We start from the raw sequence: 23,657 nt of genomic DNA, 5'->3' as shown, positions 1-23,657 counted from the left end.
TTCCCTTTAACAGAGCCTGGTTTTAGTAATGTCAAAACTTACCTGTACAACTATGAAGGACTTATTTTGAATGGGCTGGAAAAAGATAACTCAGCAAAGTCTGGCATAAAACTGACATGCCAAGTAAAGATCAGCAGAGTGTCTGAGGAAAACCATCTTCTTAAGGTAGATACCAATACTGATTTCTAATTTTGATTATTAATAAAACCTAGGAAGATGTCTTTCTTTTTATTTATTCTCCTTTGGAATTTTCTGGAGACAGATAAAATAAATGATATTGTTCTGGGAAAACTGGAATATCATGAAAGGTTATATAATAGCACATGGAGGTGTGGGGACAGTTCATGCCATGCCGATTGGAAGACTGGAATGCTGTAATCCAAAAATGAACTTTCCAAGCCTCATGTAAGCCTTCTGTAAAGCTCAATAGAGCTTGGTAATAAACCATGATACCCAGTGTACCTTTCTGATCTCATTTTTCATGTCAGAAAAAAGAGATTACTTTGTTTACAATATTTGTGCACTTTTACTCGGAACTACACCCACTGTATACCACAGATAGAGGATCTCATAGGATACACTTGGTAGTTAAGTCTCACTTGCTCCACATTCAAGCTGAAGTACATCTTCCTCCATTTCTCCTGTATGAATGTTGTCATACAGGCATCACTAAGGGTGTGGGGGGTGCAGATCACACCGGGTGACATCTCAGAGTTGGGGGCCACTCGATGTGCTGGTGGGAAAGAGCTGCTTTTCAGGTCTGGTGGATCTGCTGGCTGGGAGGGAAAGCAAGTCTTCTTCCTTTCCCACCTGACCAGCTGCTCTTTCAGAACCAGAAAAGGCTGCAGGATGACAACACCAGCCCACTCCTACCAGTGGCTACTGGTGGGAAGGAGCTGCCTTCCGGGTCTGGCTGGGTAGGAAATTGAGTCACCTCTCTTTCCCATTCAGTCAACAGCTCTGCCAGAGCTGGAAAAGGCTGTTGAAGTGAGATGGCGGGAGGTATTTAAAAATCATCCACACTAGGTGTTAAATATACTAGGTACACTACTACTGTTGTCCACTATTTATATGCTGGGAATCTAATTCAATTCAAATCCTCACCAATCTATTTTCTCAGGTGCTTTCTCCACAACTGGAAGAATACAATGGGATCTGGCCTGGGGATCCATTCACCAAAGCATCCAAAGTTACTGAAAGAATTGAGCAATGTTTTGCTCAAATATTTAAGTTTGAATACAGAAGAGGTTGTGTTGGAAACATTTATGCCCCTAAAGATGTCTCCATTATGTGTGTTAATATAATAAAGGGCATCCTGAACTTGCTACAGATAACTATAAAGGAATCACTGAATGTGTATGAACTACAAGAGGTTTGGATTTTTTTTTTCTTGTTAGCATCTCAAATGATTCATTATGAAAACACACATTCAAGTTGTAAAATTCTCAGACGATTTTGCAGGAGCACCATCTTAAAGTGTTTGGTTGGGCTTGCTGTGAACCACTAACAGGTTGCTTTCTGAACATTTAGCAATGAATGATGCACCATCCCTCAATGGCTGGGCTGATTTTATAGGAAACATTGCCTTTGAAAAAATGTGAAGGGTTACCAGTGTTCTATAAATCCTGCTTGATTCATGATGATTTACACGCTCAATTTGAAGCTAGAACAATCAAGAGAAACATGTATGTGTGTGAATCACTTGATCAAATTATAGAACTCTTGAATTGGAGGGGATATGAAGGTCCCTGACAGACCAGGCTGAATACCAGACTACAAATCCCAGGATTCCACAGGTTAGGGCCATGACAGTTGAGGTGGTGTCAAATTGTTTTATTTCTGCAGTGTGGATACATCCCCAGGATATGAGGTAGTGTTTGATTTTTTAGTGCAGATACCCAGCTTTATGGTCTTCATAGTAGCAACCCCAAAGGGCACCCAAGCTGTGCTAAACAGCCCGTTTTAGCAGCTTTCATCTCCACCAGAAGCAATGTTTGCTAAATCTATCAGATCTTAATTGTTCATTCAAGATCAAAGTGCATATAAATTACCTCAGAAACAACTCATGCCAGTAGATGGTTGCTGAGGAAGTCCATCTCCCTTCCTTTAACTCCTGTAGGGATTACAGTTAAAATGAGAGGGAATGACTTCGGTGGCCAATGATGCCATCATCCCTACTATTCAAAAAGTTCTGCTGCTTTGGTCCCACAAACCTTGATTCCCCTACCCCAGGGATGTAGCCAAGGGGGGGGGGGTTCTTGGGGGCCGGACCCCACCTTCTATTAGAAAAATGAATGGTGAGTGCTGCTGCACCGCCGTGCCCAAGTCCCATTATAATGGTGGCACTTAGTCTGGACACACACACCCCTTCCTAAAATCCTGGCTACATCCCTGCCTACCCCATTGCTCAAAGGCAACTCTAAGCTTTACCGTCAGACTCTGATAGGGTAAAAAATTCAAAAAATACCAGTGTATTAGTCCACACATTGCCTACAAAAATCCCTTCCTTGTTCAGAACAGAACAAAACCTATGGGTATATTTTCATGTGTGTGATAATCACATGAACATATTTGTAATGGGGGAAGCCATGCCCAGTTGCTGCAGGCAGTGAAATATCATAACAAGCAACTGTCACATTTGAGCAACTACACTTGTTCACTGTTTCTTAGATGGGAGTGGTTTACTTGTATTAAACTGAATAATTTAATGCAAGTCTTAATGGAATCTGGAAAAGTAACAAACCAAATCAGGCATCAGCTGATCAGTGGGGCAATTGTCTATAGAAGCCTCATAAACATGCATTTATCTCAACATTTCACTTTGAGAATGAAAAGAAAACTTGTACAGGAAGCTGCTTCATGATGCATTATGAATTTCTTCTACAGATGTATGTGTTGTACACAGAGAAAGCTGGTGTGCTTAATTTCTATTGATTCCCTGGTATTTTATGCACAATTAACTTTTCATAGATTGGCAATAAAATACTCTTTTAAGTTATTTCCATCTGAATCCATAGGGAAACTGCTGGTTAAAAAAACAGATATGAAAAAGAGATATAGGCCCTTGCCTCCATAGTTTATTGATTACTTCTTCCCTCCTGAAAAAAGAAATCAATTTCAAACTGTTCCCCTTGAAATACATTTTGCCATGACTTTGTATTTCACTGGCTACAGGCCACAAGTGAGAGTGTTGTTTCATTCCTTCTGTGTTGGTGGCTTTTCTACAGACATCTTATTGTACAAATGGAATGATGGACCAGATGGGTCTTTGGTCTGGTCCAGCAGGGCTCATCTTATATATTTATGACATAGCTGTCTTAGCTGTTTTGGACCAGCTTGCCTTGCTGTGCCGTGCCCATGGTTTCTCTTTTAGCAAACAGCATCCTAAAGTTATATGGGTTAATAGGAGGAAGAGGATATGTGGAGGATACAGCCTTGCTGTTTAGGATGGATGTGATTTTTGAACTTAACCTTAGATGGTATAATTTAATTGTGTTCTGTTGCCCTTTTCAGGTTGGTGTTGGGGGTACCTGCCTCACAAGGTACATTATCCAAGATAAAAGGAAAGATAATAAATTCACCATTCTGAGAAGCAAAGATCTCAACAACTGCACAAATAAAATTGTGAAAAATATTGGAATGGCCTATGTGAGGCCTTGTCCCACATGCCCAGTGGTAAGGAGCCTTAATCGTACTACATAAAGAACAAAAACAATAATTAATGTATATGATTTGAAAACAAGCAGGCTTCAAAACATATAAACCAAATTGATCCATAATGGATCTACAATCATTGCTACAAGGGAAGTGATATCATACTAAGAGGCTTTCTAATTTTGCAGCCAGTGAAATGCAATGTAAATAATCTCAGATGCATACTGCAAATATATAAATCTGCCCTCCTTCAGGACATAATGACGCTCCTTTTGCAAACAAACAAACAAACAAACAAACAAAAACAAACACCCCCCCCCTCATAACCATTGATATTATTATTACCTCTTTTTTGTGTAATATTTGCTCATGAATTTAACATGTTGCTTGAACAGTTGTTTCCAGGAATTTTTAAAGCCATTTTTATATTTTTAAAAAGTTAAACAAGGAGTTTAATTGTTTTACAAACAACTAAAATGTAATAATTTACAAAATGTTACTAATATAATTAATTAATTAAACCATTAATATTAATAAATATTAATAAATTATTAATAGTAATACATGTTCATATTAATAAGTTAGAGCCAGTATGTTATAGTGGTTTGAAGATTGGACTAGGATATTGGGAGACCAGGGTTCAAATCCCTATTTGGCCATGGAAACCTGCTGGGTGACCTTAGACAAGCCACACTCTCTCAGCCTCATAGGAAGGCAAAGGCAAATCCACTCTGAAGAAATTCTGCCAAGAAAACCCCTTGTTATGTTCATCTTAGTGTTGCCAAAAGTCAGAAATTACTTTAAGGAATAGAACAAAAATAATAATATTAAACTAGTAACTAGCACAATACGTCTTTTTTTAAAGGTTACACAATGCCAATACAATACAATTTTTAGGTCAGATACTTGGGTGGGGGGACTGGATTAAAAAGGCTGATAATACAGGAACATGGGTTAATTTCTAAAATGAATGAAAAATAAACTAATATTTTCATTCATCTCTGTTTTGTTTCTATGAAAAAAAATGAAAATGAGATAATGAATATGAGAAATCAAATAAAACCCTTTGTGTTTTATTTACTCCACCTCCCTTGAAAATCTGCCCCAAAGAGTTTTCTAATCATCCAGAGCAGACTTTGAAGGTGTTTAGGGGCAGCAGAGCAGCAGCGGTAGAGAGGGAATTCCTGGTTTTTTCCTGCTGGATGTATACTTTTGTATAGGTGTCTATAGATGAGTAGTTTCACAAACACAACAACTCTACTGGCTTTGACACTTCCAGAGTTCTGAGTCACAAAAACAGAGCACTCTAAAGTGGCAATGCAAATGGGGTGCTTAGAGAATATAATTTCTGTGTTAATTACTTATAAATATTAAGGTATTTTGTTCAATCTATCTGAATATGTAGTGCATCTGATGCTGTAGGAGAGAAGCACCTAAAAAGGCATGTCATTAGATGGAAAGCTCCAAGACAATAGCAATCAGAAGATAGGGTGGGACATGGTGATCAATGTGGAAATAGAGCATTGACAAAAAAGAAACCTATGAGGCAACAGCGAAAAGAAAAATGAAGCAAATGAGGTTGCCAGAAACTAAACTAAGGAGATTACCGCACTAGGGTAAAAGCGTTCCCCGATGCGTTCTCATGGGCGCGAGCCTGGAACGTGACAAGGGCCAGAACGCTAGTTTACTGCACAGCGGAATGCCGCCGTCGCCGCCAGGCATTCCAAATGTGTTCCAAATGTGTTCCCAATGTGTTCCAGGGAGGCCATTTCTGGGAACGATTTTGAAACCGTTCCCAGAAATGGCCTCCCTGGAACACATTTGGAACACATTTGGAACGCCCGGCGGCGACGGCGGCGTTCCACTGTGCAGTAAACTAGCGTTCTGGCCCTCGTCACGTTCCAGGCTCGCGCCCGTGAGAACGCATTGGGGAATGCTTTTACCCTAGTGCGGTAATCTCCCATGTGAAAACAATAATTTTCCCATCACTAAAGAGAAATAAACAGTCCTTGATTCTTTATTTGTATTTTTTAGAATATCACAAACACAAGAGGGACTGTGGCATTCAACTACAACCTGAAATATATGAACTCTGGAGCCCTGATTACGCATGTTGAATCCCAGCAGGTTTATGAGATCTCCCCATTGCATGAACTTAGTGGTACTGCTGTTATGGAGGCAAGGTATGTCTGATCGGTAGTACTGAATCAACTCTGTCACCAAAACTATGTTCTTGTTCACATATTGATGTGTATTACTACATTTATCATATATCTCCCATTGCTGACTGACAGCTGAAAATGTGAACCATACAAATGCATTGTGATGGAGGTGGCAAGAGATAAGTTCTGTCTTTCATGTTTGACTGGCAGCAGTTTCACCACACATGATGGAAATCCCTCCATGCTGTTGCCATGTAGTGAGCACATTAAAATTAACAACAGTTTTCTATGTTCCTTTTTTCACTTGAGACAAGCAAACTCCGGAACATGAGTCCCATACTGAGAGAAAGGTGGGATATTAATTAATCAATCAGTCAATCAATCAAACATGGAGCTTTGTGGTATTGCTGAATGAGTCTAAAGATCCTTACATTGACCATTTTTCTCGAGTCCCTGAAATCTGGGATCATGACTGGTTTTCCTTTTCCAACAGTGTACCCCAGCAATGTTCATATTGTCTGGGGATGATGGGAACTGTAGTCTAACACATCTGGAGGCCACTGTATTGGGGAAGAATGCTTTTGCTTATGGGTCTCACTCACTGAAAGTGAATGCCTTACTATAGTGTTACATTCTAGACATCTGACCGGTCATCCTCCCTTCTCCATTTTAAATACATGCCTCTCTCTCTCTCTCTCTCTCTCTCTCTCTCTCTCTCTCTCTCTCTCTCTCTCTCTTTCTCTCTCTCTCCCTCCCTCCCTCCATGCAGACAAAATATGACATTGACTGAAACTATCACTAACCAAGAGAGAATGCCAGAGACCCTGATGCAAAACCATGGGAATCTCTATTACCAGTTTCAAGAAGACCTGCCCCAAATGGCTTTGCATCTGATCAAAACTAATAACCCTGAGCTGGGGGTAAGAAAACTAATGAAAGATCCAGCAAAATAATCCAATTATTCAAGGAAAGAATGCCACATGATCTTTTTCAACCTCTGTTTATCTTCTAGATTACAGAAAGGTTAGATCAGCTAAACCAGCTACAAATCCATGAAGAAATTCCAGCCATGTTTTTGGAACTTATTGAGCTTTCTCGAGCAGCAACTCATGAAAATCTGGGATCTCTCTGGAAGCAGTTTGCAGACAGGCAGCTATACAGGTAACTGTTGTTTATCACATGACATTTCCTGGTTTTCTCTAGTTTAACTCTCGTTTAAATCCCGTTTGCCCACTAGTATGATAAAGCACTTAGTCTATATCTTTATATCTAAACCTCATTGAAGCTGGCATGTATAAGATATCCATTCTTGACTAGATAGAGCCCTAAGACCCTTTTATTGATGAAAAATGCATGGAGACAGAGAACTTGCTTTTTCAGACTTTGAGTATTGGTTTTTTCACGAATCAGTAATCCATCCTTTTCTTTACAGGCATTGGCTATTGAATGCAGTTGCTGTTGCAGGCACCTCACACACATTTTTTTTCCTGAAGCAAAGAATTCACAATGAGGACCTAAACCTCTTTGAGTCTGCTGTCACTCTCACTTTGGCCTTCCATTTAACAAAAACAGACAAGCTTACCTTAAAAGCTGCAGCAGTGAGTATATTGCATAGGTGTATGCTTTTTCTGAAGATTTTATCAGACAAGGGAAATTGGAAGTATAATCCAATGGCAATCTGAATGCAATCATGGGGTTTAACATTATTGTGTGATAACCCAATACACGCAAATTCGGGCAATGGGAAGTCAGTCCGAACACAATCATGGGGTTTCATGTTATTGCGTGATAGACTGCCACACGCAAATTCGGGCAATGGCATGCTATTTTCAGGCAATGGGAAGCCAGTTTGAATGCATTGTGCATTCACATAATTGTACTAAACTAGCGACTTTAAGTGAATGCGTTCTGGCTCCACTTTCTTTTCATTCGAATTTAAGAGAAATTCCTCCCGTTTGATAAACTCGTATATCTGCTTTTTATTTTTCATAGACATAGGAGTTTATCACACAGGAGGAATTTCTCTTAATTTCAAATGAAAAGAAAGTGGGGCCAGAACGCATTCATGTGAATTCGCTAGTTCAGCAAATTTACATGAATACAAATTGTGTTTGAACTGGCTTCCCATTGCCCAAAAATAGCTTGCCATTGCCCCAAATTGCATGTGATCACCTCTCACGCAATAACGTGAAACCCCATGATTGCGTTCGAACTGACTTCCCATTGCCCGAAATTGCGTGTGGGAGTCTATCACGCAATAACATGAAATCCCATGATTGCATTCGGATTACCATTGGGTTATACTTCCAATTTCCCTTGTCTGATAATGTCCATAGAATTGTCTGAAGATAAATAACAAAGAACCATAAAGATATGAATATTTTTTTCATGTCCTCCCTACACTAAAAAGGAAATGTACCATTTTTCTGACTTGTGAACTTTTTGAGCATTCTTACATCTTTGATTTGTAATAAACAATTTCATTACAATCCAAGCGTCTGAAAAGATGTACCAGTCTTTTGCCTTTTAAAAAATTGACAGTAAAGTGTGTTCAGAATTTCAAACACTTATTTTTGGATGATCACTCTCAGCATCAGGGGAAAGGAATGGCAAATCTCCTCTGAACAAATCTAAGAAAATCTCATGATAGGTTCGCTTTAGGGTTGCCATAAATTGGAAACAACTGAAGGCACACTACCACCACAACATAACTTACCGTATCCCTTAGCCAGCATGGCCTCTGGCCATAGTGGCTAGGGATTATGGGAGTTGCAGTGTAGAAAAGTAATATCTCCAAGCTCTGAGGGTGCTTGTAACTGGGCCCATATAAGAACTATGTTGAATAACTGCTGACATCAATATTTAACTCAAAGATTAGTCTATTCAGTAGAACAAATAAATAAATTGCTCTCACTGTCCTCGTCCTTAGTTGCCTGGGTGGCCATTTAATGGAATGTGCTTTTATTTACAAAGTCATGATGCCATTACTTCAAATATGAAGATGCAATATAATGGGGGACACAAGGGTACCATGGCCAATCAAAATAAATGTCAGTGTGAGCAAATAAGGTCAAGATCAGCAAGGGGGAAGGAAATTTAATGGTCTTGATATAGACCTCTGTACATTTGCTTTGCACAGAATGTCAAACATGATAGAGAATAAAATAAGTGCTTCTCACACAAATTCAAATATGATACAAGTCAAGTAGTTTCACAAGGTTTATATGCTTATGCAAGACACAGTAAATGAAGGCATGGGATAGTGGACAGAATGGGGAACAGAAAACTTTATTGTTCCTGGTTTCCTGCTTGCAGCATTCCATGGCTGGATCTTCTGGGAGTTGCTGTCCAGAAAAGTAACTTTCCCAGTATGGTTTCAAGCAATCATTTGCTTCAGATTTTTAGTCATTTAATTATTTTTGTATGCCACACTGAACATGACAATGTTGTGTTTCAAATACACTTCTGGCAGATATTTTTGTTACATTTACCTTGTTTTTACCTCTGCAGGATCTAGTGACCAGCAATGCTGTTCAAAAGTCCTTGGTGCTTCACAAACTTGCTTACCTGGCATATGGTTCCATGATAAACAGACACTGTTCTGCCTCTCCACGTTGCCCAGCTGAAATTCTTCAGGTAAGGACATAGTGTTCCTGTTTCCTTGGTGCACAAAATGTTGTCCATACATTTCTGTGTTGGGAATCAGGCTGGTCAATAATGCCATTATTGAGACTTATTAAGTCAGTGATAAGTCTATGCATATTTTGACAAATGCTAGAAGAAGCTCTGCCCTACTCCTACCCATGCCTACTTTTGGAGAGTTGCCATGATAGGAGAGAAGATGCAGATTTTTAGCAGTGTTAGGGCTATCTGAGGATGAGGCCTAGCATTCAAGAATATTATAGTTGGCTGGAAATCTATAATAAGACGTCCAGGTTCCAAATTTGTGGTTCAGGTGCTGTAGGCTATTTTTTATAGGAAGGAGCTAGCAAACCCATCTCTGAACATTCCTTGCCTAATTAAACTCTATGAAACTCATGGGGTCACCATAAGTCAACAGATGACGTGAAGGCACATGTACATACAAGGGTTGCTGCCACACTGCAGAATTAATTGATTTCTTTAACTGTAATGGCTCCATAGCAGTTAAAGCCATGATGCAGCCTAGGTTTGAATACTGTTTTTCATCATGCCCTGGTGCCTTTGGAACTATTTACTGCTAGAATGCAATCTTTGGAACTGTTCCAAAATTGAATCTAGACCTCAAGCTGAAAGAAATTCCTTAGCTTTGCTTTGGAATGTCATTAAGATTCTTTCACCAACACCCCTGACCTCATCTAAATCCTGATAGGTAAATTCCACATAATCAGAAAGCAAACCCATATTCAACGCTATAGGAGAGATTAAGTTTGCTATAAAATCTTTCAATATGGTCATGTCCATAGAGGGGATTGATTCATTGGTATACCTAATGGATTCCACCTTTGCAATTTCTGATATGAACTGAATACACCCATGGGCCACTGCTACACTTGCTAATTTTTTCAAGTAAATTTTCACACAAATGGGACACAAAGTACTGTAGATGTTAAAAAGTTCAATGTGCAAAGAAACAAAACTGTCCCCAAACTAATCCACAACCAGTTGCTATTTGCTACCATTAGCATTACTGCTCGTTCAGTTTCTGAGTTGCAATAATTAAAGCTTTGAAACCAGAAAAGCCAGTCTCTCAGTCTGGGGTGCTGGATAGTGGAGTGAATATAGATACACAAAAAAGGGAAGGGTCTGATCTTATTCATGTGGAAAACCAATGCTAATCTGAATGAAAAAGAAAATTGATAGAACATTGGCATGAAAGAACAATTGTCAGCATTTGTTTAAAACTTCACAGATGTATTTCTGACCTTTGTGTCGGCATAACACTGAGGGTCTGGTGTGTGTGTGTGTGTGTAATAGTGTGCATAGTTACAGTGTTGGACCACACTTGGGAGATCCATGTTGAAGTCCAGATTGTGCCATGTAACTTCCTGGGTCACTTTGGGCCAGTCATACTCTCTCAAACTGACCTGCCTCACAGGGCTGATGTGAAGATAAGTAGGGATGAGACTGATGTATGCTTCATTGAGCTCACTGAAGGGATGCCAATAATGCCAATAATAATTCTGTACATAATAAAAATTACTGTTTTCCTAGAAAATATGGTCATATTATTTACTGATTTTAGATACTTCGTGTGTTTTCAGCCTCTCCATGATTTTGTTATGAGGACTGATAAAAGCCATGAGGATGACATAGTGTTGGCTCTGAAAGCCATAGGAAATGCAGGACAACCAGCCAGCATCAACTACATCAAGAAGTTTCTCCCAGGGTCTTCGACTGGCACTGATGTTCTGTCAGAAAGAGTCCAGAGGCAGGCACTCCTTGCCTTGAGGAAAATATCAAGGAAAAGAGCTGCAACAGTAAGCAAAGCCATTACTAACCAACAAATGGTACCCAATAAAGGTCAGATGCAATCCAAGGCAATGGCTGTAAAGAATGCACTTTGATGTAGGGCAATGGGAAAGGTTTATAACCAAGTGGACTTGGATGAAGCCAATTATCTAGATCCATTTCAAACTGGCTTCACGACAGGATATGGGGTGGAGACTGCCATGGTCGCCTTAACTGATGACCTTCGTCTAGGCATCGACAGAGGGAGCTTGACCCTCTTGGTGCTCCTAGATCTCTCAGCGGCATTCAACACAATAGATCACGACATCCTCTTGGAATGCCTGAGAGAGTTAGGAATCGGAGGCACTGCGTTGCAGTGGTTCCGTTCCTTCCTCTCAGGCAGGTTCCAGAGGGTGATGCTCGGGGATAGTTGCTCCTCAAAAACGGAGTTTAATTGTGGCGTCCCTCAGGGTGCCATCCTGTCCTCGATGCTATTTAATATTTATATGAAGCTGCTGGGAGAAATCATCCGTAGACATGGGGTGGGGTGTTATCAGTACGCTGATGACACCCAAATATATTTTTCCATGTCTATGGCATCAGCGATGACGACAGATGGCATTTCTCCCCTCAGTCAGTGTCTTGAGGCAGTAATGGACTGGATGAGGGAAAACAAATTCAAGCTGAATCCAGACAAAACGGAGGTACTTACAGTAAGGGCTCCTAAACCAGGTATTGGGCTGCAATCTCCAGTCCTAGAGGGGTTCACACTCTCCTCAAAGGATTGTGTTCACAGTCTGGGGGTGCTTCTTGATCCATCGCTTCAGATGAGAAATCAGGTGAATGCGATGGTCAAGAGCGCCTGCTATCAGCTTCGGCTGATACGCCAGCTGTGCTCTTTCCTGGAACTGGATGATCTCAAAACTGTAGTACATGCACTGGTGACCTCAAGACTTGACTTTTTTAATGCGCTCTACATGGGGCTACCCTTGTGCCTAGTCCGAAAACTTCAATTGGTACAGAATATGGCAGCCAGGTTTATCACTGGAACATCTAGGAGTGACCATATAACACCAATATTAAAGTCACTCAACTGGCTGCCTATTAGTTTTGGAGCACAGTACAAGGTGTTGGTTATTACCTTTAAAGCCCTACATGGCTTGGGCCCAACCTACCAAGGGATCACCTTCTTCCATATAATCTGCTCCGTACTCTCAAGTCCTCTGGGAAGAATTTATTGCAACCTATAAAAACTAGACTGACTGCAACTTCCCAGAGGGCCTTTTCTGCAATCGCTCCCAGCCTGTGGAATGGCCTGCCGGATGAGATCCATCAAATCACCAACTTAGACCAACTTAGACAGCTTCAAGAAAGCTGTCAAGACGAATCTCTTCTGGCAGGCCTTTCCAGAATAAACTACATGTGGTGATTGCCCTCCCACCACATATATATTATGACTCTGCCACTTTTATTGGTTTTAATTGTTATGTAATTTTAAATTCTATATTGTTTAACTGTCTTTTAAAGGGGGGATATTTGTATATATGGTTGTATTTTAAGTCTTGTAAGCCGCTTTGATTGTTTTTAACAAAAAGTGGGATATAAATAAAACTTTTATTTATTTATTATTATAACTGATAAAATCCATCCACAGCATAAATGATTTTGCTAAATGTATACAGTGGGATCTTGGTATCCAGAACCTCCCAAGGATACCAAACTCCATGGACGCTGAAGTCCCAGTATATATAATGTGTTCGTAAAATGATGTCCTTATATAAAGCGGTTTGGTTTTTGGATTTATTGGGGAGCATGGTATTTTCAAGCCATGGATGGCTGAATCTGTGGATGCAGAATCCATGGAAGGCTGAATTAATAAAGATTCTGGTCCTCATAGTTTAGTTTTTGATCCTTAAAGGGAGTGGCAACTGATAGCACTCATGTCAATGGGGCTATAAGTTTATTCCTGGTTTTAGCCTGAATATAAAGTACCTCTTGAAGGCGTTGAACATGTTTTGATGACAGGGATCAGCATGTGGAGCAGCTGTTTTAGCTTCTTTAAAGTTTATACTTAAACTTGGAGAAGATTCACCATCCCACTGACATGGAGGCCACTAGCTGCTATTGCTCAAAGTCTCACAAGCCAGTCTTTTTTTTTTACTGCAATTACTGCATGGCATTTTGATTACCTCTTTCTTATACTCAGAAGAAGGAAACAGGAATCACCCATTGCAATAAAAGCATTCATGTTGGCAAATTGGCATATAAACTTTAAAATTCTGAACACTTAAAAGAGTCAAGCCAGTCATGGGCTAATATAACAGCAGTATTTCCTTCAGAACACTCAACATTTCCGATGCCATAGGGCCTACTGTTAAATCCCTCAGGGTGATATCTTGACTAAGCTGTTTGAATCCACTAAAATCCATGAGACAAGTTAGTAATGTCTTAAGTCCCACTGATTTCAGTAGGAACTGACTACATATCACTCAGGCTGTTGCCATGCTGCAGAATTACAGTTGTCCCTCCATATTCACTAGGGTTAGGGGAACAAGACCCTCGTGAATATGGAAAAACCGCAAATAACAAAAACACTTTTACCTGAGAGGACAACTCTGGGGCAAATGTCCAACATACACTGACCATAGAATAATAATAATAATAATAATAATAATAATAATAATAATAATAATTTGTTTTATTTATATACCGCTATTCCAAAGATCATAGCGGTGAACAGCAAGTAAGCTAATTTGCCCCCAACAGTCTGGGTACTCATTTTAACGACCTCGGAAGGATGCAAGCCTGAGTCGAGCTTGGGCCCTTTTGCTGGTCTTGAACTCGTAACCTTGTGGTTTCGAGTGAATGGCTGCAGTACAGGCATTTAACCACTGCGCCACCAGGGCTCCTGGAGTAGCTACAGATGGTCTTTCAGTGCAACTTTTAGTTAAAGATGACCACAGAGCTGCACTGGAGGACCTAGACAGTCCTAGAGAGAACATATTAATGAAATCCGTGAATAATCAAATCCGCAAATATCAAAGCTGCAAATATGGAGGGATAACTGTAATGCAGTCTGATACTGTTTTAACTGTCATAGCTCCATCCTATAGGGTCTTGATATGTGTAGTGTGCTGTGACACCAAAGCTCTTTGACAGACAAGGCTAAATAGCTCACAAAACTACAAATCCCAGAATTCCATAGCATTCAGCCATGACAGTTAAAGAAGTATCAGACTGAATTAATTATGTGGTGTAGATACTGAATTAATCTAGACCCAATTACTATACCATACACAGATACACACCTATGTACTGGTGGTTTCTTAGGACAGATGCTCTTCACTTTCCATTTTTAATTGTTCCTTTGCATGCACAAATCAAATCTACAGTGATTTGCTTGTGCAAATAAATTTAATGTCAGAATGAGGCTGAGATTCTGGGAGTTGTAGATGTGCCAAACAAATAACATTTTAAAGCTTGAGATGTGAGAATTTTCATGGAATAAATCCAAACAAGGAGGATGTTTGTGAAAATGGTGTACCTTATGATTACCTGTCCATGTGTATTGTGTATGGTATCCCTGAGCCTCACAAGACAAAATACATGCCATGTAAGTTGGCAGGATGCACTTTAGATTCCAAGGTCAGTTTCCAGCATCTTTGGTTACGTGAGCTCAGGTAGCAGTTGTGGAAAGCATGTCTAAAATTTGGAAAGCTGCTGCCCATCAGGGAGACAATACTAGTAAAAATTCCATGCATACTTACTAAAATAAATAAATAAGACACACTGTCTTGGGGTAGTCTTATGCCTAATGATTAGGAGTTGTTTAGTAGTTCAGCCTAAATGGACAAGTTTTTGACTTGGTGTAAGGCCAGTTCATATGCCTCTATAAGCTAAGAATTGTGAGATTCTACGTTTTTCTCTCTAGGTACAAGAAATGGTTTTTGAGATCTTCATGAATCACACATTCCCTGTTCAAGTCCGAATGGCGGCCTGCATTGTTTTCTTTGAAACCAAGCCTACTCTCCCTCTAGTGACTGCTATGGCCCATGTTCTGCAAAAGGAAAGCAACTTACAGGTTGCCACCTTTGCTTATTCCCACATGAAGGTACTGGCCATGGGCAGGATTCCACAGCTTGAAAATCTGTAAGTAGGTTCTATAAGAGAACTAAAATCTGTAAGGAGTTCATCACACTAGTGAGATCCCACGGGAAAACGAGAGTTAAACGTGATATAACGTGAGGTGTTTATCACACTAGCCCGATCCCGTGGGAAAATGGGAGTTAAACACAATATAACACGAAGATAACCCAGAAATGCCCAAAGTTTATCAACCGACATTGCAGTTAACGTGAAATAATGTGAAGTTAATCCACAGTTAAAGCGGAGAAAACCAGCAGCTTTTTAAATTTGGTTTGTTCGATTTAACTGAGGATTAACTTTGCAATATTTCATTTTAGCAGCAATTTAATGTGATAAACTTCCCGAATTTGCAATTTCTGTTTAAATTGGAAGTTAACTCTCATTTAACTCCTGTTTTCTCATGGGATCTCACTAATGTGATAAATCTCTAAGAGAACTAAAAACCAAGAGGGTTGGAAATAAACAAAATACCCCATGTAGTCTCATGAGAACTAGAGTCAGCCTCACACTGTGACTGGATCCTTTGAACTCTCTCCCAGTGACACACAAACCACTTATGGATAAGCTGAAGCTGAGAGAACATTTGAACTGAATCAGAGGGGTTTTTTTTTGTTTTCCCCAAGAATGCTGGTATGTCTTTTCCAGTATCTTAAATCAGGAGTGGCACCGCCACATTATTTGGAAAGGTGAGGTGTTCACTTCAAGTGGAAGATATTGATAATTGGAAAGGAAATGTTGCATCTGAAGCAGAGTAAGTACACTTTGTCCTCCTAAGTCAAGGTAGATGTTCTCTAAAGCCAACCAAGTTATATAATTAACAATTTAGTCCCTTTTGTGACAACATTTACTAGCTAAGGCAGCTGTCTCACTTTGCCAATCCAAACTACTGTCTAATGTGGCAGTGTATGAGGGAGAAAATTATTTCTAAGCTTAAGTCTGCATTTTAAAGAAACTACCCAAGATGCCTAAACTATTTTAGGGGCAGGATTGGATAGCTTCTTCAAAATTCAGAGTAAAACCTGAAATGGATTTGCTGTCCTAACTGTCATGGAAGCCATCACTAGAAATAACATTCAGATTTCACTCTAGTGAGTTTTTGCATGTGGAGTAGGTGGTGGTGGGGAGACTTGCCTTTAATCAATACATTTGGGTCATCCCTGCTTTTAATATAAAACAAATAGGAATAGCAATGTTTTGTGTGTGTGTGTGTTTTTTAAAAATATCATCACTGTTGCTGTTTTTAAAAATAGATCTGCTGCTTGCAAAATTGCCATTAAACTGCTCTATCCCAGGCTAGAAAGGCTGAGCATTCGTTACAGTAGAGTTCTTCACATTGATGGCTACATGTGTAAGTCATGCTGGTTGCAAAATTTCTCAACTTCCTTTATAATCCTGGTAAAATATTGCTGTTGTATAGGGGGGAAATACACCACAAAATTGATGCAAAAATCCTAAAATCTGGCATTCTAAATCCAAAATGACTTCAGATTGGCTCTGTCACACACAGTTTTTATCACAACTTGCCTTGATGTTTTTATTTTGTAATGTGTGATTAAGATTTCTTGGAGGTGTAAAGAGTAATCAGTAAGAAAGGGGTTAAAGATTTCTAATGGACTTTCAAAACACCTTCATTTCCTGATACGAAATGCAAAAACCCATCCAAAAGCACTGTTTTTTTTAAATTCAGCACCCCAAAATAAATTAAAACATTTTTTTCCATCACAAGCCTATGCCAGGGTTTGAAAAAGTTGCTTGTCTGGGCTAAAACTCCCAGAAATCCTATGATCATGCTGTCAGATGGATTCTTGGACATGTAGTATAGTTGGGAAATGTCAGACCTACATGTGCATGGGAATGGGAGATACTTTTAAGATGGCTGTTTGTAATACATCACTTCCTTTAAAATGTAATAAGCCCTACATGGCTTGGGCCCAAGTTACTTGAGAGAATGCCTCTCCCTACACAATCCGCCCCACACTCTCAGAACATCAGGGAAGAAATTGCTCGATTACCCAAAAGCAAGGCTAACAACAACTTCCCACAAGGCATTTACGATCTTGGAAGCTTTCAAGAGGGCACTTAAGACGGATCTCTTCCGGCGGGCCTATCCACCTGCCCTATTATGACGACTCTGAAAGAACCCCACCCAACTATGATAAGACGGAAATAGACAGCAAGCCAACTTTTAGCAATAGTAGTGATATTGTGATTTTACTGAATATGTTGTAATGTGTATGTTTTTATGCTGTGATCCCGCCTCGATCTGCAGAGAGAGACAGGAAAATATAAATAAAAATATTATTGTTATTATTATTATTATTTCTACTCAACTGGGAGGATCTCTGGCACATTAGGCTGTGCAGAGCTTTGCACTTTGCCCCAAAGGGCAACAATATTTGTGTATGTCTGGGTTGCAGAAACCTCTTGAGACATACTGGTCCCTTTTCCCCACCATCACAAAATTGGCTGTGCTCTTTGTTTTCTCCCAAAACCAAAACTGGAGATGACACAGCATCATTTCCAATTGCTCCAACTGTCCCCACCCCCTTCTAGTATTACCAATCCCAGTAAAATCCATATTCTTCACCTCTCAGTTCTACCTTCATTTCCCCCTTTTTCCTCTAACATCTATCAGTGTTTCAATTACAAGCTTCCAACAGAAGAAGAAATGCCTTCCCATGTTGTTTAGTGGGAAAGGTTCCAAGAGTAGCTTACAAAGATCAGAAGCAAAACAGTCCCTGACTTCCGTCTTGTAATCCAAAAGATGCAGCACATAAGGAAAAAAGGATGCAAAGGGAGGAGGGGAAAAGCAAGGTCTTAAAAGGAGCCCTGGTGGCGCAGTGGTTAAATGCCTGTACTGCAGCCACTCACTCAAAACCATAAGGTTGCAAGTTCAATACCAGCGAAAGGGCTCAAGCTCAACTCAGGCTTGCATCCTTCCGAGGAGGTCGCTAAAATGAGTACCCAGATTGTTGGGGACAAATTAGCTTACAGTTGTAAACCGCTTAGACACTGCTTAGGTGGTATGAAGTGGTATATAAATGAAGCTTGTTTGTTTTGTTTTTAAAATTACAGTTCTTATAAACTCCATCAGAGATGGAACACATAACCTGATAGTCATCTATTATAAACACAATTGAATTTTTTCCCAAAATGATCAATGAATATTTATTTTATTTCTATTACTACTGTAGCAGACTCTGGGGTTGGTGCACTTGGAAGAATTTATATACTGAACAAGCCAAACACATTGTTTCCAAACATCATTGCGAAGATCAGAGGTTTCTATGGTGCTGCAGCAATGGATATTGTAGAGGTAAATATTTAAGGGACATGGTGGCTTAGTGGTTAAGATGCCAATTCTGGCAGTCGCGAGATTGGAAAGTTGGCAGTTCAAGGCCCAAGCACCATGTGATGGGCTGAGCTCCTGTCACTAGTCCCAGCTTCTGCCAACACAACAGAAGGCATGCAAATGCAAGCAGATAAATAGGTACTGCTTCGGTGGGAAGGTAACAGCGTTCGGTGGAGTCATGCTGGCCACATGACCACCAGAGTCAACTTTGGACAATGCTGGCTCTTCAGCTTAGTAACAGAGATGAGCACCACCCCTACAGTTGGTTACGACTAGACATTCATGTCAAGGGGAAACATTTACCTTTATCTTTAAATATTTATCACTGGAAAATAACTATAGTTGTATAATAGGCTCGATTGTATAATAGTTGAAATGAACATTTTAGTAAAAATCGTTGGCTCTTCATTTGATGGACTCTGCTGGTTGTTTTGTTTTGTTTTTTAAGTTCAAGCTCCCAAGATTCAAGATGATTTCTTATAAAGAAATATACAAAGCCCCCAAAATGTGATTAAGCATTATTAAAAAGTGCAGCTTTTATAAGCATTGAACTATAACTTCAGTAAATATATATATATATATATATATATATATATATATATATATATGCATTATTTTTTCAGTGTGTTTCATTCTTGATAGATTAGATGCACAGATACAATATATTAAAGCACTTTTTAATGGACTCGACACAGCCCAGCTTGAGTCAGGATACAAAAGGAATCTGCAGGATACAAATTAGATATGATGTGCAAAGTGAGAAGTGGTGCTGGGAAGTGGATCGATGCTTTCATCTCCTGCTGTTTGATTTATTTAAGTCACCATCGCCACAAGACAATTTAAAACAAGCTAAGAAATTTAAAACCATATACATGCACAGATTTAGACAAAATCGGCTAAGCCCAAAAGGCTGTAGTAAAAAGTCTTTTTTTTTTTTTACTCTGTGCTGGAATGACACACATGTTGGTGTCAGTGGGATCTCAAGGGGTCCGGGAGCATTCCATAATCAGATTATCATAGCCATCTGCCATGTCCTTCCACAATGGATTGCCTGCACTGGTAGAACACAGAGAAGAAGCCCTTCAGCAGACCTCAGTCCTCAGGGAGACATATCTAGAGTTCTTTTGCTTGATGGATTTGCTTTGCTTTGCTTTTCCTTCTCACTGTTCAGCTTTTTAAAAAGCCTTTTATACGTAAAGCTTTGCAAAACAATCCATTTTCACTTTTATGTATTTGATTATTTAGTGTGTCTCTGTCTCCTAAAAGTTTTCCCCCTCATTTCATGTAGATTGGTCTCCGACTGGAAAGCCTCTCTGATGTGGTCAAAAGACAGAATATTCAATTTGAACAATATTCGACATACAAAAAAATTAAGGAACTTGGGAAACTGGTACGTGAGCTTTCCCTTTGCATTTGTTTGAATATGTAGCATTTTTTCAGAACTGTAGCCAGCCATTCCATTATTTTTCTAGCAGAAACTCGCACAAAACCATTTTGTACAATTACTATCATAATTACTAGAATTTGTGTTATTAATGAGTTACAACTATTTATTATTTGTACTTTACAAGTATAAAAACATATTTCTGGTTGCTTCCAGAAATCTCCCCCCTCCCTCACCCTTTGAGAAGTAAAGATCATAGTCCTCAACCAAACATTCAGTCCCAGAGATATGACTCACTTACAAACTATATAATCCAAGCTATGATTAAAATAAGTGGAAATTAAAGAATTATCAGTTTATTTGTATCTGGTTTTCCGTGGTAAAGCCATCTTCAAGTGACTCATAACATTAGAAAACTTTACATAAAGAATTAAACATTTCCATAAAACTGTTTCAAGATTTAAATAGTCGGACAAGAGTCTAAACTTCTCACAATAGTTAATATACCTTGAGATTAATAATTCACATAAAGGTCTAAAGAAAGAAAAGGAAACTAATATTGCAAAGTATTTATTTTTTTAAAAAAATTCTTGTCTTTCCAGCTTCAGGGATGGAAGGAACTACCCTCAGAAAAGCTGCCATTGGCAGCCTATCTAAAGCTGTTTAGTCATGAAATCGCTTTTGCTGGTATTGGTAAAGAATTAGCCCAAATGGCTGAGAAGGTATGGGTGCTTATGAAAAATCTGTTGTAAGTATTTCCCTTCTCTGACTGCTTACCAATCACATGTATATTTTTGTCCTTGTGTAGCTGCTGCCCAAACCAAGAGAGCTGATGACCACTCTGTTCCAAAAAGGTCTAGCAGGCAGATGGGTTCAGCCTATACTTGCAGGAGAAATCCGACGCATTGTGCCTACCTGTGTGGGCCTCCCATTGGAATTTGGATTGTATACCACTAGTGTGGTACATGCAGCGGCCAAAGGTGAGCATTGACAGGAAGTAACGTCATTAAGGTGTGTTTTCAAGAATTATTTCTTTAGAGCTCCTTTACCTTGCACATTTTCCCCTTGTCAAACCCCACTCTCCGCAAAAAAATGAGAAGCCACTTAGAAGTTCAGTTTAGGCATCCAAAGAGAAGGATAGGCAGGGTTAACAAAGGAATACAGCCAAAGGAGTCACCAGGGGTGTGGGTTGCAGGACACATCAGGTGACACCCTAAAGGGGGGGGGGATGACACCACTGCTCACCAAACATCTGCCTTTTTGCAAAAATGGGCTGTGGTGTTCACCTATGTCTTTTTAAAACTCTGAATAGATGGTGTGAGTGGGGCAAGGCTCAGTGGGGGGGGGGGTGAAAGAGGCCTCAGGGTGTTTGGGGGGTGTGTGTAAAAAAATTAAATTCCTTATTCTTTTAAAATTTTCTTTGAAAACATCACATCTTACCAAAATTTCACTTTAATCACATGAAATTGTATACATATAAATACATTTGGGCTGTATGATATTGTAATTTAAAGGTATAATTTTAATTTTGCTAGTTATTTATATCACACCTATTGCCATTACGTTCATTACAATTACGGGGTGCAGAATCTTTCCTTCCCTACCCCTGAGTAGGTGGAATGAGAATGCCCCTCGCCCTCCACTTCTCCCACCGAAAATCAGGACATTTGCTTTTCCTTTAAAAGGGGCAAGTTTCATGATATTGAGTCCATGTCTCATACCCCCCCCCCAACAGCCCCCATTTGGTAGGGACAGGTCTGATTAGTCCTCAGTTTCCCCACTTTTTCATCTGTTTTTAAAATGCTCCCATTTCTATTCTCTTCCCCTTTTCTCCATTTGTCCTCAGCCTGTTTCTGTTGCCGCAAACTAAGCGTAAAATGCAAAGGTAGTTTGCATTCAGTTAACTCAGCTGGGGGAAATTACAAGAGAGGTTGGAACTTTTCCCTTCCCAGCAGGCTCCAGCAAAATCAAATTGCTGCAGCTTCTCCTAGCTTGTGTGTTCTTTCTCTTTAATAACCTTTGCTGTCTTGGCCACATGTGCCTCAGTTTTCATCTGTGAAGTGCTGGAGATGAAAAAGGACTGTCTGTTTCAACTCTAAGTTGAGAAAATATTTTGGTGTTATTGCTCCTTGAATTAGATCTCTAGAGAGAGGCACATATCAGATGCTTTTAGTTTTCATCAGATTCATATCACTTCAGTTGTTAGGTTTAGTAAATACCTTATAGCTTTGTGAACACAATATCTTAAATAATAAGTTAATGGTATAATTCTGATGTTCCTTTCTTACTCCACATTTTTGGCACTAAATTACTTCTTACTTCTGCAGTAAGTGGGCAGATATCTCTTCCTTTGACTAATGACTTCAGACCTGAACAATTGCTTGAATCCAGCATGCACCTTACTGCTGAGATTAACCCAAGGTATGTGTGAGTACCAGTATAAAATCAGAGTTTTTCAAGACCAAATGGAGCTTTGTACATAATTCCAAATGATGCTGGGTAGGTATGCAATTCATTGGTGCTACTTTTTCCATCTGCTGTAAAGAATGGACAGATGAGCAGACAGGAAGAGACAGCTCACATGGAATCACAAAGTTCAGTCATTTTGTCAGGCCAAAGAGAACACAAACATTTGATATATAAGGCCAGACTATACTATTTCTTTATACTATAAAAATATTCTTGTCTACCTCCTGACCACTTTCACAAGTGGTGAGAAATTCTAAAGGCCATGTAGATTCAGGTTCAATTTCTATCAGAGAGATGGCAGGAGACTTAAGAATGTTCTGTAATATTTGAGTTTATTTAGAAGTATACAAGTTGAAAAGGTCTGTTTGAATGTATTTGCATAAAACTAAGTTGAGAAAATATGTTGATATTATTGCTCCTTGAATTAGATTTCTAGAGAGAAGCACATATCAGATGCTTTTAGTTTACCAGAGCTCAAAGTTCACCCTCTGCCTCCTTTCCAAAAGTGTAGTTTCTGTGGGGTAGAAAGTGAGGGGAGGGTGTTTACTGTTTCCCAAAGAGTCCTCGCTCTCCAGAAGGGTCCAAATATTTCTTGATAATTGTGGCCCATTGACCTGCATTTTCCTGAACAAAAGATGTGCTTGACAATTGGACTGCTGACCATTAAGAAAGGATTATATTGTTCCCCCCACACCTCTCTTGACTAAACTGCCAACACTGAAATCCAGCATTCATAACACCGTAAAATCATTTCACTCATGATGTTAAAATGCCTTTGCTTCTATGTGTGACTAGTATTAATGCAGAAAAGAATATGGAACTAAGTGACTTCATTTAATTTCTCACATTTCATAGAGCCATAAATGAATTATGAAAGCTCCAGATTGATTGGTCATACCAATAACAAAATGTAATGTACTTTGTGAGCTCACCAAAGGATGGAAATTCTCTGTTACTTATTAATTAGTTCTTTCCACATGTATCCCTGTGACTGCAGTGGACTAACCTGTTTTTGAGAAGTGATAGCATACACAAGAAATTCAAACCATACTTTCTGAGA

At 39.4% G+C, this 23,657-nt stretch overlaps 1 protein-coding gene across 1 annotated transcript in view; it reads left to right on the top strand.

The window, feature by feature from the left end:
* Window positions 1-23,657, top strand: part of LOC149316467 (vitellogenin-2-like) — a 42,838-nt gene that overhangs the window by 2,208 nt on the left and 16,973 nt on the right. Inside the window, exons 2-17 of the mRNA XM_089518309.1 lie at window positions 14-165; window positions 1,121-1,372; window positions 3,514-3,675; window positions 5,689-5,837; window positions 6,586-6,736; window positions 6,829-6,977; window positions 7,249-7,414; window positions 9,327-9,452; window positions 11,060-11,275; window positions 15,178-15,395; window positions 16,643-16,740; window positions 18,587-18,708; window positions 20,033-20,134; window positions 20,731-20,850; window positions 20,937-21,108; window positions 22,456-22,549. Of these exons, the coding sequence (XP_089374435.1) occupies window positions 14-165; window positions 1,121-1,372; window positions 3,514-3,675; window positions 5,689-5,837; window positions 6,586-6,736; window positions 6,829-6,977; window positions 7,249-7,414; window positions 9,327-9,452; window positions 11,060-11,275; window positions 15,178-15,395; window positions 16,643-16,740; window positions 18,587-18,708; window positions 20,033-20,134; window positions 20,731-20,850; window positions 20,937-21,108; window positions 22,456-22,549 (2,449 nt within the window). The remainder of the gene's footprint in view (window positions 1-13; window positions 166-1,120; window positions 1,373-3,513; window positions 3,676-5,688; window positions 5,838-6,585; window positions 6,737-6,828; window positions 6,978-7,248; window positions 7,415-9,326; window positions 9,453-11,059; window positions 11,276-15,177; window positions 15,396-16,642; window positions 16,741-18,586; window positions 18,709-20,032; window positions 20,135-20,730; window positions 20,851-20,936; window positions 21,109-22,455; window positions 22,550-23,657) is intronic.

The sequence above is a fragment of the Sceloporus occidentalis genome, unplaced genomic scaffold (assembly GCF_023333645.1).
Source record: "Sceloporus occidentalis isolate IW3139 unplaced genomic scaffold, rSceOcc1.0.p SCAF_3, whole genome shotgun sequence".
In the NCBI taxonomy this organism is placed as follows: Eukaryota; Metazoa; Chordata; class Lepidosauria; order Squamata; family Phrynosomatidae; genus Sceloporus; species Sceloporus occidentalis.
The sequence above is the reverse complement of the archived record's forward strand: the minus strand, read 5'-3'. Positions and strand labels throughout refer to the sequence as shown.